General features: G+C 42.0%; 1 protein-coding gene across 5 annotated transcripts in view; it reads left to right on the top strand.

Moving 5' to 3' along the window:
• The window catches only part of uvssa (UV-stimulated scaffold protein A), a 49,643-nt gene that overhangs the window by 2,332 nt on the left and 22,916 nt on the right, over positions 1-24,395 (top strand). For all 5 annotated transcript variants that reach the window (XR_011078614.1, XM_068594988.1, XM_068594969.1 and 2 more), the window contains exons 3-8: positions 170-323; positions 1,266-1,442; positions 2,994-3,114; positions 3,321-3,716; positions 6,253-6,362; positions 7,980-8,108. Coding sequence is in view for 4 of the 5 variants with exons in the window: in XM_068594988.1 (XP_068451089.1) it covers positions 170-323; positions 1,266-1,442; positions 2,994-3,114; positions 3,321-3,716; positions 6,253-6,362; positions 7,980-8,108 (1,087 nt within the window). In the remaining variant the exon portion in view is untranslated. The remainder of the gene's footprint in view (positions 1-169; positions 324-1,265; positions 1,443-2,993; positions 3,115-3,320; positions 3,717-6,252; positions 6,363-7,979; positions 8,109-24,395) is intronic.

Here is a 24,395-nt window from a genome sequence, read left to right as displayed (position 1 = left end):
CTGACAATAATAGTGTTAATAATAATAATTGCCGGTTTGCTGTAATGATATTCATTGTAAAGTTAGAATTTACACGATTATAAGAACACTACGATATTCATGTATGTTATACGGAAATAAAATCATAATAATGAATAACTGTTCACTCTGTGTCTTTCGTTCCCTCCAGAGTGTCTAATGACTGCATAGACCACGTGTACCACTCAATGATAGCTCAGCTCAACCAAGAACATGCTGAGGTCCGACTGTCTGCCTTCCAGATAGCCGGGGAGCTCTTCTCCAGATCACACCACTTTAGAACTCTGCTGGTGGACAACTTCCAGGTACTGACATCATGTAGACCAATAGCTACATTTGTGTATTATTTTACAATAACATCACAGCATCTATTTGTACAGGTTTTTACATATTTGGTCGGAGAAAGAGAGCGTAGCATCATTTCAGCCGACCATACTCGGGTCTTCTGCTGTGTTCACTACGAACGCGTCGAGATTTCATGTAAAGTCAATGCACAGCCGCGTCAAAGCTGCGTAGACGCGTATTTTCCAGCGGGCAGCGCGTCAGACGCGTAGAAGCAGCACGAACAGCCCGCAGGTCGCGGAGCGAACTCGGGTCGACTCGCGAGTTGAAATGTCCCAACTCCGGCTGCAAAAACGCGCGAGTCATAGTTGCATCAGCCAATCAGCGTTGAGATAGTCCGCTCGTCACCGCCGTCCTGCCGGTGCTGAATCAAACTGCTGCCGGTCACCCGGAAGGAGCTGATAGCGGCTTCATTCAGGCTGTTGTGGGACTACGGAGACTATTATGAACCCAGACACCATGGAGGCGATGTTCACACATTTTTGTGACTTCCACAACAAGTACAAAGCAGATGTAGTTGTTATTTCATATAAGGTCTATAACAGAAAAGATCGCTGTCTCAAGGAGAAAAGCGGCGGAGATTAGCCACGCCCCCTTAGTGGCGCCGCGATTAGTCTTGCTGCTTTTGGTGTGAACACACTATTTCTCGACGCGCGTCGAATTTTTTTTGACGTGTTCGGTGTGAACGCAACATTATTCAGATCTTTTTTATTCCAAATCAGTTTAGTAAATAAATGTATTTATTAGAGTTAAAATCAAATGTTAATCTTGATTTAAAAACATGGATACTGAATTGTATACATGTCTTATTGAAATAGTAGGTCAGCTGTTGCCAATGTTCCTTCAAGTGTGTCATGTTCCCATCCTGTGTTCCCCTTCCTGTGTCTCTCATCTCTTTTCTGTAGGAGTTCCTGGAGTTGACGGTAGAGACTGACTCGGAGCAGCCCCTCCCCCCTCCTAAGGAAGTAGCCAGAAAACTCAGGTCACTGGCCATACGGACTGTCCAATCATGGCAGACCTCTTATGGGGCAGCTTATAAAAAGTTAGCACTGGGCTACCACTTTCTCAAACAAGTGAAGAAGGTAAGAGGAATCAAACTGCCCTTTTCTTCTCTTGTTGCTGCTGAACAAACTGCCCAACAGCTTAATGTTAGCAAAGGATGAACTCAAATGACTTGCTGATGAATTAAAACATTTGGATTGAAAATATAATGTAAAAAGCTGCCTACTGGAAGTTCTTTTAAAGTGTGTCACAATTTAGCTGTAATATTTTGCCTATGAAGCTTATTTTAATATGTATGTATCTATTTTAACAACAAGAAAGGTCCCATTGAGACACAATATACTGCAAACAGGAACAAATAACATCACAATGCAGTGTTGGGCCGTGCATTATGGACTTGCGCCTTCTGTGCCGTCTAATATTGTTTACATAAATACACGCATGATGGAATGCTGCATCAATAATGAACAATGTACTTCACTTTATTAATAAAACAACAACACAATGCAGCCAAGTTTTTCACAAAAGGGAAACCACTTTTATTCTCGTTCCACACTTTACTAGAACGTTTCCTCTCCTTCATTTTAACTTTCAGCTATAAAGCTGTTCAAACACTCAATATATAATAGCTTACAGTTAGAACAAAACATGTCAAAACAATCCAACAAAACTGCGGCACTCAAGCACGAGCCGATCAGAATAAATGATATTAACTGCTGTAAAATCCGGCAATTTCCTTTTTCTTTTTTTTTCCTTAACTTTGACCCGTGCAGCTGATAAGTGGATTTTCCGATTCTTAATTTAGCCGCAGTTGCAGAGACATATGGTACAAAATTCACGTGAAATATTCCTAAATTCTCTTCATGAGTCAGCAGCAGCAGCAGCAGCAGCAGCGCAGGACAAATAATTAAAATACATGTAGTGTATTTGTGAAAAACAATTATATTCTATAAAAAATAAAATACAAATTAAAAATATATATATATATATATATATATATATATATATATATATATATATATATATATATATGAATGATTAATAGCTGCAAGCAGCTGTGAGCGGGTCCTCGCTCTATCCGGCACATCGGGGACGCCTGCGGGTCGCCGGCTCACCCGGCCAAGAACGTGCGCTGAATACTTAATTGTTTTGTTAAATAGTTTTTCCTTAGAACTGACTATGTCAGTCGCTCGGACCCTAATGAACTGATAAAATGGCAATAACTTAGTGATTCTGTTTGGGCCAGCAGAGCAGGACTAGCAGGCCCTGATGGCCCGCCACTGCCCAATGCTACAACTTCAACAACAGACAAAAACCTGAGCCGGCGGCTCTCAGCTAACAGTGCTAACGGTGCTAACAGTACAAACTATGGCAAATTTGCTGACAGAGCTATTGGTATTTATCTGAAAGAGGTAATTTGGCATGCAGATGTGATCATTTCCAAAAATCTCTTGCACGCTTTGTAGATGACATGCTGTTACTGACCCCTGCATTCCATTATGTTAACTTGCTCTGTTCAGTGCCATCCTACTGTTGCTTTCTACTTGAATGCTATTAACCAAAATGATTCACATGTCCCATGTTATTTATGTGATCCACCTGTGAGCTATGTGATGCATTGATGTTTGTAGGTGAACTTCCAGGAGGCTGAAGCCAGGACAGTACCAGAGAGGAGGAGGGAGGAGGAGAGACAAAGGAAAATGGAAAGAATTTACAAGGATAGAGTGGAGGCAGCCTCCAAAGACATGGATGGTAAACACCACATTAGTCTTTAAAATTATTGCAAGTGATAATAATTACAATAACTAATTCTTTATGATCTGGACTGGACCAAATTGACAGCTCAGCATACTCTCTAAAATCCAATGTGGTCCTGTGAAGATCTAGAATGAACGTTTTTTTGTTTCCTAAATAAAGCAAAGATTCAACATAAGATTTACATGTTGTTTCTTTGTCAGAGTCATACCAGGACATCCAGGCAACATTGACAGAGATGGAATCCTGCATGAGCCTGCTTTTCCCTGAGTTTGACATGATTGACATCCAGAAAACCAATAGCAGCCCTTCCAGCTCCCAATCAGCCAATGATTATCCATCAGTTGAAGAACAGCCCTGTTGCAGCAAAGACCTGAAGAATGACAGGAGAGAAGGAATGACGCAAAAGAAGGAGCAGAGCAGACATGAAAAGAAAAGCAACTCGGAGGAAAAGAAGGAAGATTCGGTTGAAAAAAATAAGGAAAAGTCGAATGACAGTAGTGACGAAGAGGAGGGGGAGTCTCCTGATGAAGACTTGTTTATTCGTAACTCTGGGCTCATCTCCCACGCCTACAGTCTGGACCTGAACTTCACTCCTGGTGGGTGCAGTGAACATACACTTGCACATTAAAATGCTGCTAATAGACAATCTTACATTTTAAGCTTATAAAGTTGAGCTTTTGTTGACCGTGTTCTAGAAGTATTGGTTCCATGGGGAAAGGGGCCTGGACAGGTTGCCTAACTGTCATATGGCCTTCATTAATTCCTAATTTAAATCACAATTTGGCTAATTTTGGACTATTTTCTTTCGGCTGAGGCCATTTGTGTCTGGCACCATATGCTTGTGTTTAGACATTCAACCTTTGAGTGCCGAAGTTGTGTTTAAGACGCATTTGTGTCTCATTTTATGAAAGTTATTCATCAGTTTTGATTAAAACTACTAAATATTCTTCAATTTCAATTGAACCCGTACCAGTTTACAAAATGTCCATGGAGCGACTGTGGCTCAGTGAGAGAGCGGGTCGTCCTTCAAGGAGAAGAAGGGCAGTTCGATATCCGCCTCCACTAGTCCATGTCCATGTGTAATTGGGAAAGAGACTTAACCCCAAATTGCTCCAGAATTGCTGCCTTTGATGTATGTTTGGATATGAATATTAAGATCACCTGAGGGGAAGGTGGCACATGCAATCAATATACGAATGGGTGAATATGAAGGGGTCTGAAGACTAGAAAAGCACTTAACACATTATTTTTTTCCCACAGTCACATATGTCAATGATTAGCAGCAACACTGATTTTTTTCACATCAATTTACTTCCATTGTCTTTTATTAATTCAATATTAGGAACAATTATAAGAGATGTGTCAACTGGAGGGAGACACATCAAGCATTGCAAAGAAAACCAACAGGCAAATAAATTGAATTGGACCAGTGGCAGCTTGTAGTTTATACACAGAATTCAGCATGTTCTGAGTCATGTGACGTAACAAGCTGAACTTATTCACAAATACATAATTTAACTTATCTTCAAGCAAATCTTCCTGTTACAGGCAATGATCATTCAGCTCTTATACTAAAATGATTCTTTCTTGAACATATGCTAGATTCTATAGCAACAGATGATCATGCATACTTCTAGCCGACCCGCTTTCCTCAGTGACTCTTCTACTTTAGTTTGCGTGTAGTCGCTGTTCGGAAGAAACGTCAAGATGAATGTTACAATTCAGCTCCAAAGTGTAACATAGCGCATAAGCTCTGATTCTCACTGACAATGAGGAGGGGCAACTGTGGATTGTTCCCCAGCTTTGCTAGTCCATGTCATGTGTCCTTGGGCAAACAAATTAACCCCAATTTGCTCCCATAGCTGTGCCTATGGTGTGATTGAGGTGTGAATGTTAGTCAGTCCTGATAGGCATGTGGGGTTTGGGGTTAAGCACTATGTAAGGTGTAGCGCCTGCCATTGGTGTATGAATGGGTTTAAATGGGTGAATGATGACAAGCAGTGTGAAACAAGTACAGTCCATTCATCATTTGCAAAAAAAGTTTCAATCTATTTCGTGATTCACTTCAAAAAGGTTTTACATATTAGCTTTAAAGCCAGGGGGCCAAATCGGTCCATATATCATATCCATATTCGGCTGCTCATTCTCAACTGGCCTCACCAAAACTCTGCTTGTATATAACCTAGCTTAGAAAATAAATAAGATGCTTGTGTTATTATTGATTTTTCTGCAGTTTTCTGTCGCCAGAGCTCTTGTCTGATACCTTGATACACTGCCTGGCCAAAAAAAAAGTTGCAACCAAAAAAAAGGTCACACACACTAATATTTGGTTGGAGTGCCTTTAGCTTTGGTTACGGCAGCGTTCTCTGTGGCATTGTTTTAATAAGCTTCTGCAATGTCACAAGATTCATTTCCAACCAGTGTTACATGAATTTCTCACCAAAATCTTGTATTGATGATGGTAGAGTCTGACCGCTGTAAAGCTTCTCCAGCACATCAGAGATTCTCAATGGGGTTCAGGTCTGGACTCTGTGTGTGAACATGATGTCTCATGCTCCCTGAACCACTCTTTCACAATCTTAGCCCCATACATCCTGGCATTGATAAATCCTGGCAAATCTTGGAATATGCCCATGCCATCAAGGAAGAAAAAAAGCTATTGATGGAATAACATTGCTGAACCTGGTCGTTGCTGAACCGAAACCTGAGCAACTGCTCCAAAGTGTAACACAGCAACCATAGATCATAGCACTGCCCCCACAGGCTTGTACATTCGGCAGTAGTAGTTAAATCCAGGTGGCTACTTTTTTTTTGGCCAGGCAGTGTATAATATAATGTGGTAAAGGCTGTGGCATCAAAATGTGTGGTCTTAATGGGTTTAAATCGAGCAGCAACCTCTGCCACTGAGAAATGAAGTTCACGTTTAAGTCCCAACAAACTGTGGTTTCTCAAATAGGCACTTGAGGCTGGCTCATGCATGCGATGTTGCCACCTGGAGGGGGGCATGGTCTGAATAGGGACAGCTGTAGCTCGTGGGGAGAGTGCTTCCATCCTTTGGTTTGATCCCTGAATTATTTACCAGGAATGAAATACTAAATTCTAGATGTTTCTTTTCTTTTGTTTTCCTTCCAGGTCTTCGTGTGAAGGAGACGGAAGATAATGAGGCCGTGGTTTCCACCTTGAAAGACCTTCATAGACTGATAACAAACAAACACCTTCCAGCTCTGCAGGGCTGGGTTCAGGTTAGTACAAACACACAGGGCTCAACCATATGTTGTGTGATACATTCTCATATTAAAGCATGTAGATTGAATCTTGTGATGATACAAATTCCTACACTGATGGCAGTGGCTAAGGTGCCACCTGGACTCATTCATACACCATGAATTAAGCACAAGCACATGGACTAGTGGTGCCTGGGATCAAACCGCCGATCCTCTGATTGAAGGCCGACCCTGCTCTACCACTGAAGCCCTGCTAGTAGACAACCTATAGTTAAATGCTAATGCTATCATTATACCACTCCTTTTACTGCTAGTACTGCTGCCAATGGTGCTGCTGCTTGTATGCACTCAGCTCACTTGGTAAAATTGAAAAATATTTTGAGTTTATTATGACATAGTTGTAGAACAAAAGAGACTATGGCAGGCCACCAAGCGAGGTCCAGTTAAAGAGAATTTCCTCAAACAAAGGTCCAGAACATCCCAATAATGTCTAACTTGAGCTTTGATTTAGTTCCATATTTAAGTAACTTAACTTAGTAATGTCTCAACAATATTAGTATTTAAATTTAACTGAATTAATAAAACATAATATATAAATACATATTAATTTAGGTGTGAAGTAATGTAACCCAAAAAGTCACAATATTAATCTTGTAAAAAGACACATTTGTGTGCATGGACTTTATGTGTGGTTATTAAACCCTTTTGTTTCAGTTCTAGTCTTCTCTGTTTCCATTATTGTTGGGCAGTTAATTCATTTCTCCTTGGAGATTAATAAAGTACTTTTCATTTCATTCATTTCATGTCTCAGGATTCTGATCATCTTGGGCTCAGGTTTATTTTCTGTGTCTTCCTTTCACATGCAAGTCGGTATGTTTGCTGAAAATATGAGTGCTTTGTCTCGTAGAGGCGCTTCACATTGCTGCTTGTAAAAGTCCCTGAACACATGAGACGTACTGCTTTGGAACGGCCTTTGGGAAGACTGAACATAAAGAGTCTTCCTTCTTGGTTAAAAGGCTCTGTCTCACTGACCACTGTTCTCTTTTTGGAGAACACGGCCATGTGAAATAACTTCTCTGACTCAGTGTGTTTAGAGTGTGTTTATCTCACTGAAGCTGCGATGCTTATCAGAATACACATATTTGTTTGGCTTGGTTGCATCATGTGATGTGATTTACAATGCATATAATTGGTTGGTGTGTTTCCTGGACCATTGAACGCCATAAAGGCTAGAAAAGCTGCGTTGGTTAAAATAGAAGCACTTCGTTGAAATTTCAGAATTCCCAATTATATAGGTCCAGGGTCCAGACACAACGGCGTCTGGGTCCAGTTATTAGTGACCCCTGGCCTAGGCCCTTAATAGTAAACAGTGTGTTATTACTTTAGAGCCACAAATATATGCTTTTGGTATAAACATCTACTATGTCCAAACTCTCTTTTCTTTTGTGTTATTTTTCAAAGTTGCCTGTCTTAACTTTTTTGTCTGCCTGCCTGTCTGTCTGTCTGTCTGCCTGCCTGCCTGCCTGCCTGCCTGTCTGTCTGTCTGTCTGTCTGTCTGTCTGTCTGTCTGTCTGTCTGTCTGTCTGTCTGTCTGTCTGTCTGTCTGTCTGTTTGTCTGTCTGTCTGTCTGTGCAGGTCTTCACCAAGTCAGGTGCTGAGCAGCAGTTGTTAAGGAGAGCGCTGGATCTGAAGAGCTCTTTGGAGGCGACCCTGCAGAAACACCAAGAGCTTCAAATTGACTATAAGACCAGGGTCCGCAAAGTGGTGAGTGACACGCAATAACACATCCTTACAGCTGGTTGAGCTGATTTATTTACTTTGAAACAAGTCAGTAATGGCTCATTGTATCCTTTGCCAAGTGTCTAAAACTCTTGGCTGAGTCATATGTCAAATAAAGAGTGACGGTTAGCTCATTGTATTCTTGTACATTCCTACATTGCAATTATAGAGGGACAGCACTCATGCTTAATGGAAAATACATTCTAGAAAAATAAACACTTTTACCACTGACACATTTATGTTTTCTTATTTTTACATTTACAGTACACGCCCACAGTCCAATGATTTAGCTAAATATACAGTATAGATTTTACTAGTATGGAGCTTGGCCACCAGGTGGCAGGAGCCCACTACAGATCAACATCACTATCCATAGTACAGATGTTCCATTTACAGAGGAGTGAGTCAGTTTGGAAGAACAGTTATTTCAAACTGGGTCCTTCTCTATCTGATTCCGTCAGTCTGGCTGAACCCACAACAAAAACATCACCACAAAGTATAAGCGAGCTTCTCATTCTCCTCCAAATTCAGTCACAGTGGTTGGTAAACCATCACACATTTTGAAATAAGTAGTATAAGCAGTATTGAAACATTTACTTTGTATTTGGAGAAAGACATTTTAACTTTTTTTGATTGAGTCATGTAAAGAAGTTTGCACTCGCTAACTTCAAGGATATTTTCTTCTATTACATTTGGAAAAGTCAAAACATTTCAAGTCCAATTTGTAACTTTCTCAGGTCCAGAGGAATGAAAGAGATATAGGAGTGTTTGTTGAAGGTGGTGTGGCGACAGCCAGCTGGGTATGTGGACATCTTTAAGTCAAAGGTTCGCTCCCTCTCCATCTCCCTGAATATACAAATAGGAAAAGAACAAATTATTCCCAGTGTGGCTCTAGCTTTTTTGCAGATGTTTGTCTCTTATTGCTTGGACGTCCGACAAGTCGAAGAGTCTTTAAACTGTGAAAAACTGGAAGGAGACAAGCGACTTCACAATGAAATTATATTACATTACATTTAATTTAGCTGATGTTTTTATCCAAAGCAACTTACTTAAGACTATTACTGGGCTGTCACAAGACACATCTTGAAATAAAGCCTGATACCTATTTCAGCAAAATTAAGTGTTTAGATTGAAATTTATTGTAAAAATGTATTCATGTGCTTTCAGTGTTGTTATTCTCTTTTCATTTGCATGGCTCTGAAAATGTGTCCTTTCTGTTTTCTTGTTCGTTCCTGCATTTCTCCCAGAGAGAAGTGTGATAGAGAATGGGACGATGGAAATATTAATAGTAAAGACATTTGAGAGAGGTGAGATAGTAAGGCACAGCCATAATGCATAATGCATCAAAGACAGGGAGAAGAAATTGGGGAGCAAGGGGGAAGATGTAGCCATTCATTCCCTTCACTACCACTAATGTGCCCCATGGCTTGACAGCTGATATGTCTATCTGGCTGCCTCGATATCTAGCTCAGCATCGTCATTCTGCTGTAGTGCGAGCCGGCACAAAATGGAGGCACAAACTACCCAGACTGGTATTGTCATAGAGCTTACCATTTAGAAAAGCCTTCCCTTTAAACTTACTTGTTCATTTTAGAAGGTTTAATTGGTGCTGAAATGTCTGTTTAAATGATGGGGTGCCTACTGCATACTAAAAGAGGTTGTTTTTTTAAGTTGAAGAAAGAGAAATGGACAAAAGCTTGCATTTTTAGGTTTTAACTAATGCAAACTTTAGGGCTGTATGCATTTGAAAATAAATGCATAAAAGTTGTAGTGCGTAAATCCATCTTTAGCTGAACAGAGAGGCGGAGTGACAGTGACAGAGCGCCGGCCGTCTCGCTCTGCCTGGTTATCACTGTCAGGGACCAGTCTGCTGCACCAGCAGGCCCAGCACTGTGATAACCACACAACTTACAGCCCCTTTATCATAATTAGCTTTTCCTTTTTAGTCTTAAAAGGCCTTCCATTACTGGGTCCTTCTCTATCGGGCCACTGACAAACCACACGATTGGGTTCTCTCTCAACGGGCCTCTCAATATAGTCTCCCGTAACGGGGGAGCTGGAGAGAGAGACAGCGTTATGGAGGCAGATAGTGAGGCTTGTCTGTATTGAATGAGAGGATTAAACAGAGTTGAGTGAAAAAGCATCTACATGAAGAAGCAGCGAAAGGAAGGTAAAAGACTTGAAAATATAAATACACAAAGCAATTTTGGTCTTGTTTTTTTTTCATGGAAGACTGCATGGGCTCTGAATATTTGAATATGACATGGAGCTAGTGAATAATGTTGGCATTAGGGATGCATCAATAACAATATTGGGCTACTGACTCAAATAGCTTGATAGGGTATCAGTAACAACTATTTAAATGAATTGGCCAATATTAAGTTTTTAACCAAATTGTTGCTGTGCATCAAAAAGGTTTACACTTGAACGGTAATACCTGTTAATTTTTAAGATCTTTTTTTAACCAAGCTGCTAGTGTACCATATATTACTTGAATAATGCATTACAATTAAGTATTTATATATTTGTATTTTCTTTTTAATATTTTCTCTTACAAATCAGGAAAGGGATTTTTAATTCAAGCCTGATATTGCCTAACACCCGGGGCTTTTTTTAAATGGAAACATCTAGTTTATCATTAAATGATTCAGTTGCCCCACACCAAACATTAGCCTTGCAGCCTCTAACCCTAACCCCTGCTACTCTGGAGTCTGAATGGTTTGAGTTAGTAAATATGGAGTTACCTACATCGCACCATTCAATCCACCGTTTACACTTCTATAATTCAATTCAGTTTCTTTTGTATAGCCCTAAATCACAAATACAAAATTATCCTCAGAAGACTTTACAATCTGTACACATAAAAAAAAAAAAAACATTTCAAAGGGAAAGAAGGGAAGAATCTTCATAGAGTAGCAGAGGAGGATCCCTCTCCCCAGATTGACAGAAGCAATAGATGTCATGTGACCAGAATGAACATCGTAACAGAGTTACAGCACATTACATGAAGATGACAGACATTATTTATATGAGTAGTAGGCATGGACCACGATTCAGATAACCACGAATCCATGAAGCAGAAGAAAGTAAAGAGGAGAAGCATCAGCAGGGCCATGGTAGGAGGCAGGACCGGTTCCAGACAGACATGGTCCAAGGAAACATGAGGCGAGGAAGCACAGAGGTTCCAGAAGAAAGAAGTAGAGTTAGTAGTGTGCATTAAAGAGACATAAAGTCATCCAGGAGGAGAGATGGAGAACAGGAGAGAATAAAGAAGAGAAGATGAGAAAGGAGCTCAGTGTATCCTAAGATGCCCCCCAGCAGTCTTGGCCTATAGCAGCATATGTAGGGGCTAGAGCAGGGCTAACCTGAGCCAGCCCTAACTATAAGCTCTGTCAATAAGGAAAGTCTTAAGTCTACTCTTAAATGAAGTGACTGTGTCTGCCCCCCGGATTGAAGGTGAAAGCTGGTTCCACAGAAGAGGAGCTTGATAACTGAAGGCTCTCGCTCCCATCATCCCATCCTAAAACTCTAGGAACCACAAGTAACTCTGCATTCAATGAGCGCAGTTCTCTAGTGGGGTAATATGGCACTACAAGCTAATCAAGATATGATGACGCATCACCAATTGAGACTTTGTAGGTGAGGAGAATGATTATAAATGTGATTCTTGATCTTACAGGAAACCAGCAGAGAGCAGTCAACACAGGAGTCATATGATCTCTCTTCCTAGCCCTTGTTAGTACACGAGCTGCAGCATTCTGGATCAACTGTAGAGACCCTATAGACTTGCCAAACCAACCTGATAATAAGGAGTTATAGTAATACAGTCTTGAAATATGATGTGGAAACCAAAGGACAAGTCATGGTCAAAAATAACTCAGAGATTCCTTAAGGTGGTGCTGGATGCCAGAGCAGTACCATTCAGAGAAACTATATTATCAAGTAATTGATTTCTGAGGTGTTGTGGTCTGAGTAAAAAAACTTTTTTACGATTTTCAGCAGCAGGAAGTTGCAGGTCATCCAAGTTTTTATGTCTTTAAGACATGCTTCAAGTTCAGCGACCTGGTTGATTTCATCTGGCTTGATCGACAGCGTATGTCGATCAAGCCATACGTAACCTTGTGGAACTCCATGACAAAACAGCGGGGGTCAGCGAGGCTTCATCGTTAACATACAAACTGAGATCTATCTAATAAATAGGACTTAAACCAACTTAGTGCTGTACCTCTAATACCAATCAACTGGTCTAGTCTCTGTAATAAGATGTCATGGTCAATGGTGTCAAATGCAGCATTAAGGTGTAACAGGACAAGTATGGAGCTAAATCCCCGATCTGATGCGACTAAAAGGTCATTAGTAATTGTCACCAGTGCCGTCTCTGTGCTATGATGCATTCTAAATCCTGACTGAAAGTCCTTAAATAAACTATCCATCCATCCATTTTCAGCCGCTTATCCGGGGTCGGGTCGCGGTGGCAGCACACCCAGCAGACCGACCCAGGCTCATTCTGGGGATCCCGAGGCGTTCCCAGGCCAGCTAGGAGATATAATCCTTCCAGCGTGTCCTGGGTCTTCCCCAGGTCCTCTTCCCAGTTGAACGTGCCTGGAAAACCTCTAATGGGAGGCGTCCAGGAGGCATCTGGATTAGATGCCCGAGCCACTTCAGCTGACTCCTTTTGATACGGAAGAATAGCGGCTCAACCCCAGGCTCCCTCCTGATGTCCGAGCTCCTTTCCCTATCTCTAAGGCTGAGCCCAGCCACCCTACGGAGGAAGCTCATTTTGGCCGCTTGTATCCGCGACCTCGTTCTTTCGATCATGACCCAGAGTTCGTGACCATAGGTGAGGGTTGGAACGTAGACCGACCAGTAAGTGGAGAGCTTCGCCCTCCGACTCAACGGATCGGTACAGCGCCTGTTACTGCTGCAGCCGCACTAATTTGCCTGTCGATCTCCCGCTCCACCTTACCCTCACTCGTGAACAAGACCCCGAGATACTTGAACTCCTTCGCTTGGGGCAGGCATTTTGTCCCCACCTGGAGGGAGCAACCACTGGTTCTCGGCAGAGAACCATGGCTTCAGATTTGGAGGCGCTAACTCTCATCCGTGCCGCTTCACACTCGGCTGCAAAACGCCCCAGCGAATGCTGGAGGTCACGGTCCGAGGAAGCAAACAGGACCACATCATCTGCAAACAGCAGAGAGGCGATCCCGAGGCCCCAGAACCGGATTTCCTCCGCCCCCTGGCTGCGCCTAGAAATCCTGTCCATGAAAGTCACAAACAGGACCGGTGATAAAGGGCAGCCCTGGCGGAGGCCAACACCCACCGGGAATGTGTCTGACTTATTACTGAGGCTACGAACGCAACTCCTACTACAGACCTACAAAGACCGGATAGCCCGAGCCAACGGGTCCGGCAGCCCATACTCCCACAGCACCCCCCACAAAACCCAAGAGGGACCCGGTCGAACGCCTTCTCCAAGTCCACAAAGCATATATAGACTGGTTGGGCAAACTCCCATGACCCCTTCAGTAGTCTTGCTAGGGTAAAGAGTTGGTCCACTTTTCCGCGACCGGGACGGAATCCACACTGCTCTTCTTGAATCCAAGGTTCAATAAGCGGTCGAAGCCTCCTTTCCAGCATAAGCTTTCTGCGGGAAGCTGAGCAGTGTGATACCACGATAGTTCGAGCACACTCTCCAGTCCCCCTTCTTGAAGATGGGAACCACCACCCGGTCTGCCAGTCCATGGGCACAGTTCCCGACCCCCATGCGACACTGAAAAGGCGTGTCAGCCAAACCAGCCCAACAATGAGTCAGCAGTTCCCCTCTTCCTGATCAGTCGGATGGTTTGCCAGAACCTCTTTGAGGCCAACCGAACGTCCTTCTCCATGGCCTCCCCAAACTCTTCCCAGGCCTGAGTTTTAGCACCCGCCCCGCCGCAGCTGCAGCCTTCTTGGCCTTTGCGTACCCTTCAGCTGCTTTAGGAGACCCCTGGGCCAACCAGGCCCGAAAGGCCTCCTTCTTCAGCTTGAGTCCCCTGCCATCTGATTCAACTCACCACCATGTGGTGATCAGTTGACAGCTCTGCTCCTCTCTTCAGCAAATGTTCAAGACATACGGCCGCAGATCAGATGATATGATTACAAAGTCGATTAACGATCTCCGGCCTAAGGTGTTCTGGTACCATGTACACTTATGAGCCACCTTGTGGCTAGCAGAGAAGTCCAACAACAAAACACCGTTCAGGTTAAAATCGGGCAAGCCGTTCCTCCCAATCGCCCCCCACCAGGTTTCTCTGTCATTGCCCACGTGACTGAAGTCTCCCAGGAGAACTATGGAGTCGGCAGGAGACGCCCTCTCCAGGGCTCCTCCCACCGAGGCTGGATACTCTGAGTTGCTGTTCGGTGCATGAGCACAAACAACAGTCAGAGCCTTACTCCCCGCAACCTGGAGGCGCAGGGAGGCGACCCTCTCATTCACTGGAAAAAACTCCAACATAGCGGCGCTCAGCCAGGGGCTCGTGAGTATCCCCACTCCCGCCTGGCGCCTCTCACCCTGGGCAACTCCAGAAAAGGATAAAGTCCAAGCCTTCTCCAGGAGCGTGGTTACAGAGCCTTTGCTGTGCGTGGAGGTGAGCCCAACTATACCTAGCTGGTACCGCTCCACCTCCTGCATCAGCTCAGGCTCTTTCCCCGCTAGCGAGTTGACGTTCCACGTCCCTAGAGCTAGTCTGTCCTGCCGGCAATCGGCTCGCCCAGGTCTTCTGCCTGGCCTGCTGCCCGGTCTGCATTGCACCCGACCCCGATGATCCTCATCACGGGTGGTGAATCCACGAAGCGTAAAAAGTCACACAACTGATTTGTTATTACTTTCTCAAGGATCTTAGAGAGAAAGGCTAGGTTAGAAATAGGTCTGTAGTTAGCCAACACCTTTGGATCGAGAGTGGGCTTCTTAGGACTGTGGTACATGACACATAGTTAGGTCCGTGGTTGCTGCTACACTGTGTATATGACACATGCTCAATTGATTGGATAACAACACTGATGCCTTATCTGTTCAAAGTCCTACTTTTCCAACTCTACGACTAAACTTCCCTTTCCATTCAAATGTGAAGACTAGCAGATTGAATGAGCTTTCCATGCTCTAAATTTGTGTGGTAGAAGGCCACTTCATGTGCTAATAATGGTAGCAGGGATTGGTGGGCTGGCTCACATGATACAAACATTGCCACTGTGATGTTATGCCAGTGTCCAAGTCTCGAACTGTATTTTTTTATTCTCACACATTTAGTTTCGCAGTTTTTTGTGGATAACTGAATGTCTGAAAGTGTGCAACATTGTCCCCCATTTGTTTGATTTGTTGCATCTTGTGCCTCTCAATGACGACAAGCTTTTTGTCTGCCGTATCAACCTATCTGCCATGGTGGCAAGTAAACAATTTTTTTTTTTTTTTTTTTTTAACTCACTTTTTATTTAGTTTTTACCAACATAACATATATTTTCAGACAGTCACATTCGTTGTCAATCTTTCAGTTGTACGTCTTGGTACACCCGCTCCAAGAAAAAAAAGAAAAAAAAGAGGGGAAATAAGGATGATAATAATAATAAAAAGAGGGGATAAATAAATACAAATAATAATTTAAATAATTAATTTAAATAGCATCTTCTTTAAATTAATCATTTGTTTGTTGAAGAACCAATAATTGTCCACTCCCGAGTGTATTATTGTATGTGCTATATATGCTTTCCAGAGAGGATTATGTATGTGTGTATTGTGTATGTGCATAGACAGAGTTAGTTAGAGCAGTTCTACCAGAGGGCCAAGCAACATATCGGAATAACCTCATCGTAATAATGATGCTGCGACAGGACAGCATTGTTTACTAAATATAGGCTCCTGGAGCCTTAATGAATATGTGATTTTATCCATGTGATAGATGTTCTATTTTTTTTTTTGGCTCCATGTGGTGTATGTTGGGGGATCTGGTTTACCCCATCTGATGGTTATACCCTACAATGCTGCTGTGAGTAGTATGTTGAGGTGGTATTTTTTAAATTTAAAAAAGTCAACTTGATTGCCAGTGTCGCGATCTGTGCAGGTGGCCGGAACATGGCGCAGCTGCGCCAGATGCAATAGAGCTGTTACGTAGTAGCTTATGCAGCAGCTTTCAGGTAAGAGATAGTCACCCCTCCTGTATCTTCTCATCAGAGTAAGGTCCATCCTCTTCTTTGTGTTTAGTAATGGATCACATTTACAAACCAACCTTGAAGGTGCATACTACCATCCACTGCAGTCTATTGTATGTGTACTGGCTGGTAGAAGGATACCGTACTGAGACCTTTTCATAGAAAAATGTACCTTACAGAAAGTGTTTCTCTAGTAACACTTCACAGTATCAGGTAACAGACAGCTCTCAAAGAGCTTTCTCCACCTCTCACTGGATGACTAAATATGTCTGAAGGGAGTTTTCAGTTTGAGCTATGACAAGGTGAATCCCATATGCATCCATTGAGTGCTGCAAATTGAAAACATGGGCTTGTGTTTAGCAAAGGATAAGAAATGCAGACTTATTTGAACATATCTGTTTTTAAGAGTGTATTCAGTCACTCTGGGCTCCATTCATACAGGTCCAGGCCTTGTTTACTGCTGATAACCCATCTTATCACAGCACAATGGATGTGGCCGCCTGTTTCTCACTGAAGATAAACAAAGAAAGACTATCCCTCTATTTCTCTCTTCCAATGCTCCTTCCTTTTCTTTTGCACATTAATTCTCCGAATGTGTCCCATTCTCTCAGTTGTGCGCAAGTAATACTTTTTTTTCTTGCACTCTTTTCCATTATTTCTCTGTTTATCCTCAGGAAGTAATTGCAGGGAGTAAATTATTTAAGAAAAGGGAGGGGATAGTAGTGACATTAGTAGTAACATTTTTTAATACAAATATTTATATATCATATTTAACCCATTCTAAATCTATGCCTAAAAAGGACACACAGACGTGATTGGTGCGACACCTTTGATTAGATGCTTTTTGCATATGTGGAAAACACATGAATAGGTAATGCTGTAGGCCACATCGGTCATGAGGGACCAACTGGGCCCGAGAAACAAATCCCCGATGAATACGAAGGTGATTGGATCATCTGGATCAGATGCCAAAACCTTATTAAATGAATCAGGGATCGTTCACATGCAGTAAGTTCCGTGCAGTGAAGTAGCCACATTCATTATTTGGGGAACAAAGAAAGCACTGTCACGTGAATTATACTGAGAATAGTGCGTGGAAGTCATGTTTTTTATTGTTGAACTGATTGTTAAACTGTTGAAACTTGTGGAAAAATCTTACGGAACCAGTGCAATCTATTTAATGCCATGTCATCGTGTTTCTGACTGATGTTGTTATTTACTTTCCCTTTGGCAAGACACCAAAACATATTATTTGTCCAGATAATATAATCCTCTGATTTTCAACCCTGTAAGATCTACTGTAGCTACTGTAAAATCTGTGGACATACATGTAATTTGAATACAAGATAAGAAGAAAATACAAAAGAGAACTTCTCTTGCTGCTGACAGAGTTTGATGATCGTGAGTCATTTATTTGTCTTTGAGTTTAATTTGATGACGTTCTCATTATATCAGTCAGGAGAGTGGTTTAGTGTAAGTTGAACACAGGACAAGTCCACTTTAGACGGTTTTGTAAAAAATAAAGATTTTAAAAATGACACCCTCTGTTGTCATCAGGCTGATGGAGTGGAGTGCTTTATTATGAAATGTAATGTTTCCTCAATGAGTTCCATGCAGTGACATCTACGCAGTGAGCTCAATGCAGTTAACTCCTTACAGTGAGATACACGCAGCTCCCGCCGTGCAGTTGGGTTCCAGCACCTTTGCAGTGATGTTGTGCGGTGATGTTGTGCAGTGATGTTATGCGGTGATGTTGTGCAGTGAGCTACACACAGTGGATCTCAATGCAGTGAAGTAGAGTTTTGTGGGTTCAATTTTTGTCGGATCAAATTAATTATGCTAAGAATAGGATAATATGTTTTTAGTTTTATAAATGAAATGCATAAAAGCTGAATACAACAAAATGAAAAGAAAAATACAGTAGTGCAAAAATAATGTTTCCTCTTGCTGAAAGTTTATGATCATGAGCCATTTGTTTGTTAAATTTCATTTAACGATATTTTCATTAAACGTCTCAGGTGAGTGTTTGGCTTGAAGTTAGAAGACTTTGCAAAATATTAAGTTTTTGGAATTTAAAAAAACGACACCCTCTAGTGTCAACATGTGGCTCACATAGGTTGATGGAGTAGAGTTGTTTTACTACAAAATGCAGTGTTTCCTCAATGAGGTCCATGCAGTGAGCTCAATGCAGTGAAGCAAACAATAGAGTTAGTGTGACTTAAAAAATGACACTCTCCAGTGTCACGTGGCTCACATTAGTTTAGTAAATCATTGTGGAGTCTAGTTTCATCAAGCGGCTCTAATAAAGTAAAAGGAGATGGTTTCCAAATTGGAACTGATGGATCCACTGGGACCCGCATGATGTGTGTGGAGGGTTGATTGCTGGTTATACTTGAGATCTGTGGACCAATCTCAAATCACAATGCCAAACTGCACTGCCGGGCTCCCATGGGTATTTGAAGGGCCCCTGCACCTTCTCGGGGAAATTCCAGGTGTCCTCCCAGAGCGTTCAGGTGGCCTCAGTAAAATGAAGGATAGCACTGTGTAATTTCACTTTGGCAGTAGGCGAGAATATATAATAATGACTGTTTTAATAACAGATTGAGACAGGATGAGAGGGGGAACTGAAGAAGACGGCTGAGTATAAGCTCGTTGACAGGGGAAGGTTTGGGGAGCTCTGGGCTGGCTAATAGAGCTGCCAGCCTAGGTTAGTAAAATAAAGATGTCCCTCTATACATCATATAAGCTGACTGCTCCCCAGAGACAAAGAGTACGTCTATGCCTGTGTGTTTGGGGGTGTTGGGACTGGAGGAGTATAATGGGGTCAAGCAGCGGAGAAGAAGCTATGGAGCGAGAGCGAGGGGAGTGGAAAGCTTTTTTCTCATTAGTGTGGGATCCCATGGGATCTTTTCTGGGTAGTAATGAACAGGAGTGCAAGGTGGTAATAGAGATGTGGGATGTTGTGGCCTCCAATGGGTCAGACTCCATTGCAAGCTTAAGGCCTAATTAGTAGTTTGTAAATATGATGAAATCAATTAGCGCGAACGGACTTTCTTCAGCAGAACATAGTAAAAGTGTAATAAAACAGTTTTTAAGATGAAAACAGAGCCGTAGATAGCACCTGCATACAAGGCCGAGGAGTTGGTTCTAAGTGTGTTTATCGTTTGGATTTTTTGATAACAGTGCTGATTAAATACAATTTTTTTCAAACTTTTCTTTGAATTGTTAATTTTACAAAATATTTTTTTCTCCATTTAACAAAGTAGGCCAAAGGGAGGTGGCACCACGTTGTCACCAACCTTTTTGAGTGACACTTTCCCGGGCTCGCCTCAGCTCCACAAGCATGCCACTTCTTTGTTCATTGTTTAATTAGCTAAGTTAGGCTGTTGAGACGCCAGAGGCCAGAGCCTCACGCTTTGAGCTTCAGAAACCTATAGGAGGCGTCACGTTGACTACATCCATATTTTATACAGTGTATTCGTTGTTCATATGCACATCACAGGAAAACACAAGAAAGCACAGAGGCAAACAACCCTCATTCAATAGAACAAAAACTCCTGAACATTCAAGGCCATGATCCCTCTTCAGGAAGGGTTTAAAATGATCCCATCAGGATCCACTTTGGTTCTGAGGGTAAACGTATTGAACATATTGACCCCCTAAACGGAGACATCTGTCAAAGGATGTTTTGACAGATGATGCTTTGTCTGTCTGAGACAACCTCTGCTGTGTGTGGGCCAGAAGACCGTTGTTTAATGGTCATCTGTTGTTGTGTCTTGGGTCAAAGTATTTGAATGGATGCATTTCTTTTGAAGTTACATTCCGTTGTCCCACTATGTGTGTGCACAATCTATGTGTGATATATTTTCATGAGATGTGTGTTTATAAAAAGCATTTGTGTAAATGTTTGTCTCTCTTCAGGGAAAGGTCTTGGGACCACGTGCACATCATGCGTGTTGCCAGGCGTGTATTAACCTGTCAGGGGAGACAATGGAGACATCTCTTAAGGCTTTTGTCACATCAGTGTGTCCTCTCCTCCTTCCTCCTTGTTCCCCTTCCTTTACTTGCTCCTCCTCTCAGTGTGTGTGTGTGTGTGTGTGTGTGTGTGTGAGTGTGATGGCTAACCTGCCTGCCCCCCCTACTCCCCTCCCTCTCTCTGCCATACACCTGACTTATGGCTGTGCGGTAATAATTTGCCAGACCTTGGCAGGCTGAGTGTACATTAGCATATAAATAGCAGATGCACTGAGTGCCCATCACAGTCGACTACATTTAATTTTTGGTTTATAAGATTGAATGGGTTTTTAAACGCAGTGCCATCAAACTTGCCAAGAGACAAATGAAGTCAGGGGAGCAGTTGTTCAAGGCGGTGCCCTCACATCATTTTCTATGAAGGATAAGAGTCTTATTTAAGGGGGTGCTGTTACACCTGTGGAAGCAGCAACATGCTCTACTTTCTACCCTGTTTAGACCTTGATTTTTTTCTTTTCTCCCTTTTGAAGATCTATTTATGTGACCAAAAGTATATGGACAGTAAACATTACACCCATATATGAACATGCACGTGCCATTCCTAAATACTAAGACGATACCAGCATCCACTTCTCTGGTTTCAGGCTTCCCAAGCTTTACCTAGCTGCAGGTATTTGCTCCAATTCAGACACAACGTGGATGTGTGGGAGGAAATGTATACAGCATAGTATCACGCATAGACCCGTTTTACTTAGACAACTTTTGGTATTTATCCTGCTCTCTTCTCAAACTATTTTTATTTCTATCTGTGTTTTTTTTTCCTGTTAAAAGTTATTAGTTTAGTCTTTTTCCTATTACAGTGACACATAGCCCTGCTTTACCTAAACCATAATTTATAATTTGTCTGGCGAATCTCGGGTTTAGGTTTTTATCTCCTGTGTGGAAACTCTGCAATGCTGTGTGATTTCCTCCTTGTGTGTGTCCTGGGGAATAAACCAAAGCGCTGTTAAAATGCAAAGCAGCCCCCCCATGCAGCCATGTGGAGGAATAGAGGCCATATTTTAGCCGCACTCCCCGTCAGCAAAATGTTTCTGGAGGAAAGCTAATTCTACTGTGAGACTTACAGCTCTGCCAGGCGGCCGACAGCACTCGATGCTATCAGGATTAAATTAAGGTGAATTAGAGACAAAGAGGCAGAAAGAGGGGGAAAAGGGATGATGTTAGGGCAGGATTTTCCTCCAGCTGGGTGATCACTTCTTAGTCTTAGGTCATTGATCAGAGCAGAGTAAACCAGCCGGGATTAAAGTAGACAAGCACAAAACCTATAGAGACTATATCTGTGTGTATACGTGGGCTGGGTGTGAATCCATTGTGTGTGAGGATGAATATGTGTAGCAGTGGAATGGAGTAATGGAGAAAGTTTGGTCTAGTGTTTAAAAATGTTACACTTCTGTTTAATGGCATCCTCTCAGCTTTTGTTTGAGGAATAAATAATATGAAGTGCCAGTAATTTACACTTTGTGTTTGCCCAGTTGTGCAAATTTTTTTCTAAGATTGAAAGGATCATTTGGAGTAATAACAGCTCTGTTTTTATCAGTCGGGGAATTTAGCATACAACCTTTTGCTTTCTGCAGCATTGTATTTCACACAGATGGACGTTACTTAATTCTCTTTTCTCACCTACTACTATCAAAATATAGATATATGTGTCACACCCTGAGCTCAATACTGTGAACATCATGACCATGGCACTGGAAAAATAAATAAATACATAATTTAAACTTTTTTTTTTTTTTTTATTTAAAAAAATAATTATATACAAAAATAATCCCTCTCAATCATCAATTCTGGCCCACTAGAAGCGGCGCGGTCTGTGTCTGCCTTCTGCATGAACCTCTCTTTGGCCGGCTGTAGCTCGGGGGGATGAGTGGTCATCTTGTAACCACAAGGATGGGTCAAATGCAGAGAAGAATTTTCCCAATGGGGATTAATTAAGGATACATTATGTATTATTATTATTCTTACAAAAACATTCTCAACACTTTACGCTTTACATTGGTCAAGTCCTATTGTCGACTGATTATTTAATCATGTCCTTTTTACTGAACCGTGAATTTGTTGAATATATAACTTGTGTCCCTAGATCCATTTCCCTACATTGTAGCAACGCAGAAGCAAAGATAAACAACGGTCAATGAGAGAGCCACAAACAGGCTTTCCTTTCTTACTTTTGAGAATCATTCATGAATTCAAAAATATTGAGTGCTCCAATAGTGCTGTGTCTTCAAGCGAGTGCTTGTAAGTTGGATGGAGCGTGAATCAGGAGGACGTCCGTGTGCGCAGGGCCCAGTTAGAAGTGTGGTCCCCTGTACCATCCTTATCAAGGAGAGAGGTAGCCACTTCACCATACATTTCAGTTAGCCAATATGTTTTGTGAATCAATTAGACACACATTGATCATTAAGTAGAATTACATGTATATCATAATACACTATTATATAATCATCTATAATTAATGCATGTTGAAATGTATATATTTAATTTTGAATTCATGACAGATTCATAGCAAATCTTTCAGTATTTACTTCAGGTGTCTCTCAGCAGGAGAATGATTCAGGTTGATGGCGTGTAGCTGCAGCTCGGGTAACTGTACCTAAAGACGTGTGTAAGGTCACATAGTCCATCATAGTGCTGCATCTTTCCTTATAGGATACCTGACCAATGTATTGAACCATATAGAAATGGAGGCCTGGGCTTTCCAACCAAAGTAGGCAATGAGTTCACAGCTATCAATTACAGCATTTAAGACAATATTACTTTGGTTTTAGTCTTTAAAATAAGTTGAGATGGTTGAAGAAAATAATGATCTTCACTCATTGCCATCTTCTTCTTATATGTTTAATATCAAGTCTAGTTTTCTCATTTCATGACTGAGGGCTGATTCCTCGTCCTCTCAGACCACCCACCATGTTTCAATCTCTGCAGCTGCATTAAAACCGCTAATTCCATTTTAATTGTTGAGTTGCTTGTTAAGTGAATGGTGAGCAGTGTAATATCAAGTGTTTTAATTACTCTCTGTGTGCTGAATTAAGAGGTGTGTTCAAGGTTGCAGCGCGGTTGACTGACTCTGTGTGTGTGTGTGTGTGTGTGTGTGTGTCCGTGTGTGTGTGTGTGTGTGTGTGTGCGTACGTGTAAACTAATTCAAACAGTCTAATGGGCAGTTATCAGCAGTAACACAGCAGCCTTTGCGTTGGTCATACTGACACACACATACACACACACACACACACACACACACACACACACTAATATTGCGCACTAATGAAAAGGAGCCCTTCGGGAATAAGAGGTTAGTTTCACGTTAGGTTTTACTGCTCCTCATAACGCTAATCACTGAGATTATTTTGCTGCTAGACTGCAGTGTGTGTCTGTGTCCCCAGCTGTTAAAGACATAGCAGCACAACCCCCCTTCTACGCACGCACGCACGCACGCACACACACATGCACACACGCGCATCTGTGTTATATAAATGACCTCTGTGTGTATGGGGTGTTTGTTTTGCATTGTAGCCCGGCCAATGGTGAACAACCTCATCAAGAAATTAAAAACCATAAACTCTGCTTAGCACTGATAGCAGCTCATCACACACACACACACACACACACACACACACACACACACACACACACACATATATACATGAGCACATACATGTATTCATTGGCATCACTTGCTCTCCTAAGACAAAGAGATGTCATAACACTGAGGAGGAGAGTAAAGGAATGAGGGATAAACTATGTAGAACTAACACCATGTCCGTGCAGGAATGAGTCCTAAAAAGCGGTGATGAGTTGCATCAGTTCCCTTGTTTCACTCACTGGCTTTTTATGGCTTTTTGGTGAAATGCCCGACTGAAGGCCCAACTCATCTTTTTTTACTTGTTTAAACAAAAAAGCCATTGGTGTAGTTTGTTTATCGCTTCACTTCAGCTTATTACATTTGCATTCATACTTCAAAATGATAATATGCTGTTCTTTAATAATCTTGCGTAACAAACGTTTAAGTATCATACACGTTTGTTTGCCTCAGACCTTATTTTGAGCCATGAACACACA

This window comes from Clinocottus analis, unplaced genomic scaffold (genome assembly GCF_023055335.1).
Source record: "Clinocottus analis isolate CAN_PGR_092001 unplaced genomic scaffold, fCliAna1.0.p SCAF_10, whole genome shotgun sequence".
In the NCBI taxonomy this organism is placed as follows: Eukaryota; Metazoa; Chordata; class Actinopteri; order Perciformes; family Cottidae; genus Clinocottus; species Clinocottus analis.
This window is presented reverse-complemented; position numbering and strand designations above follow the sequence as displayed.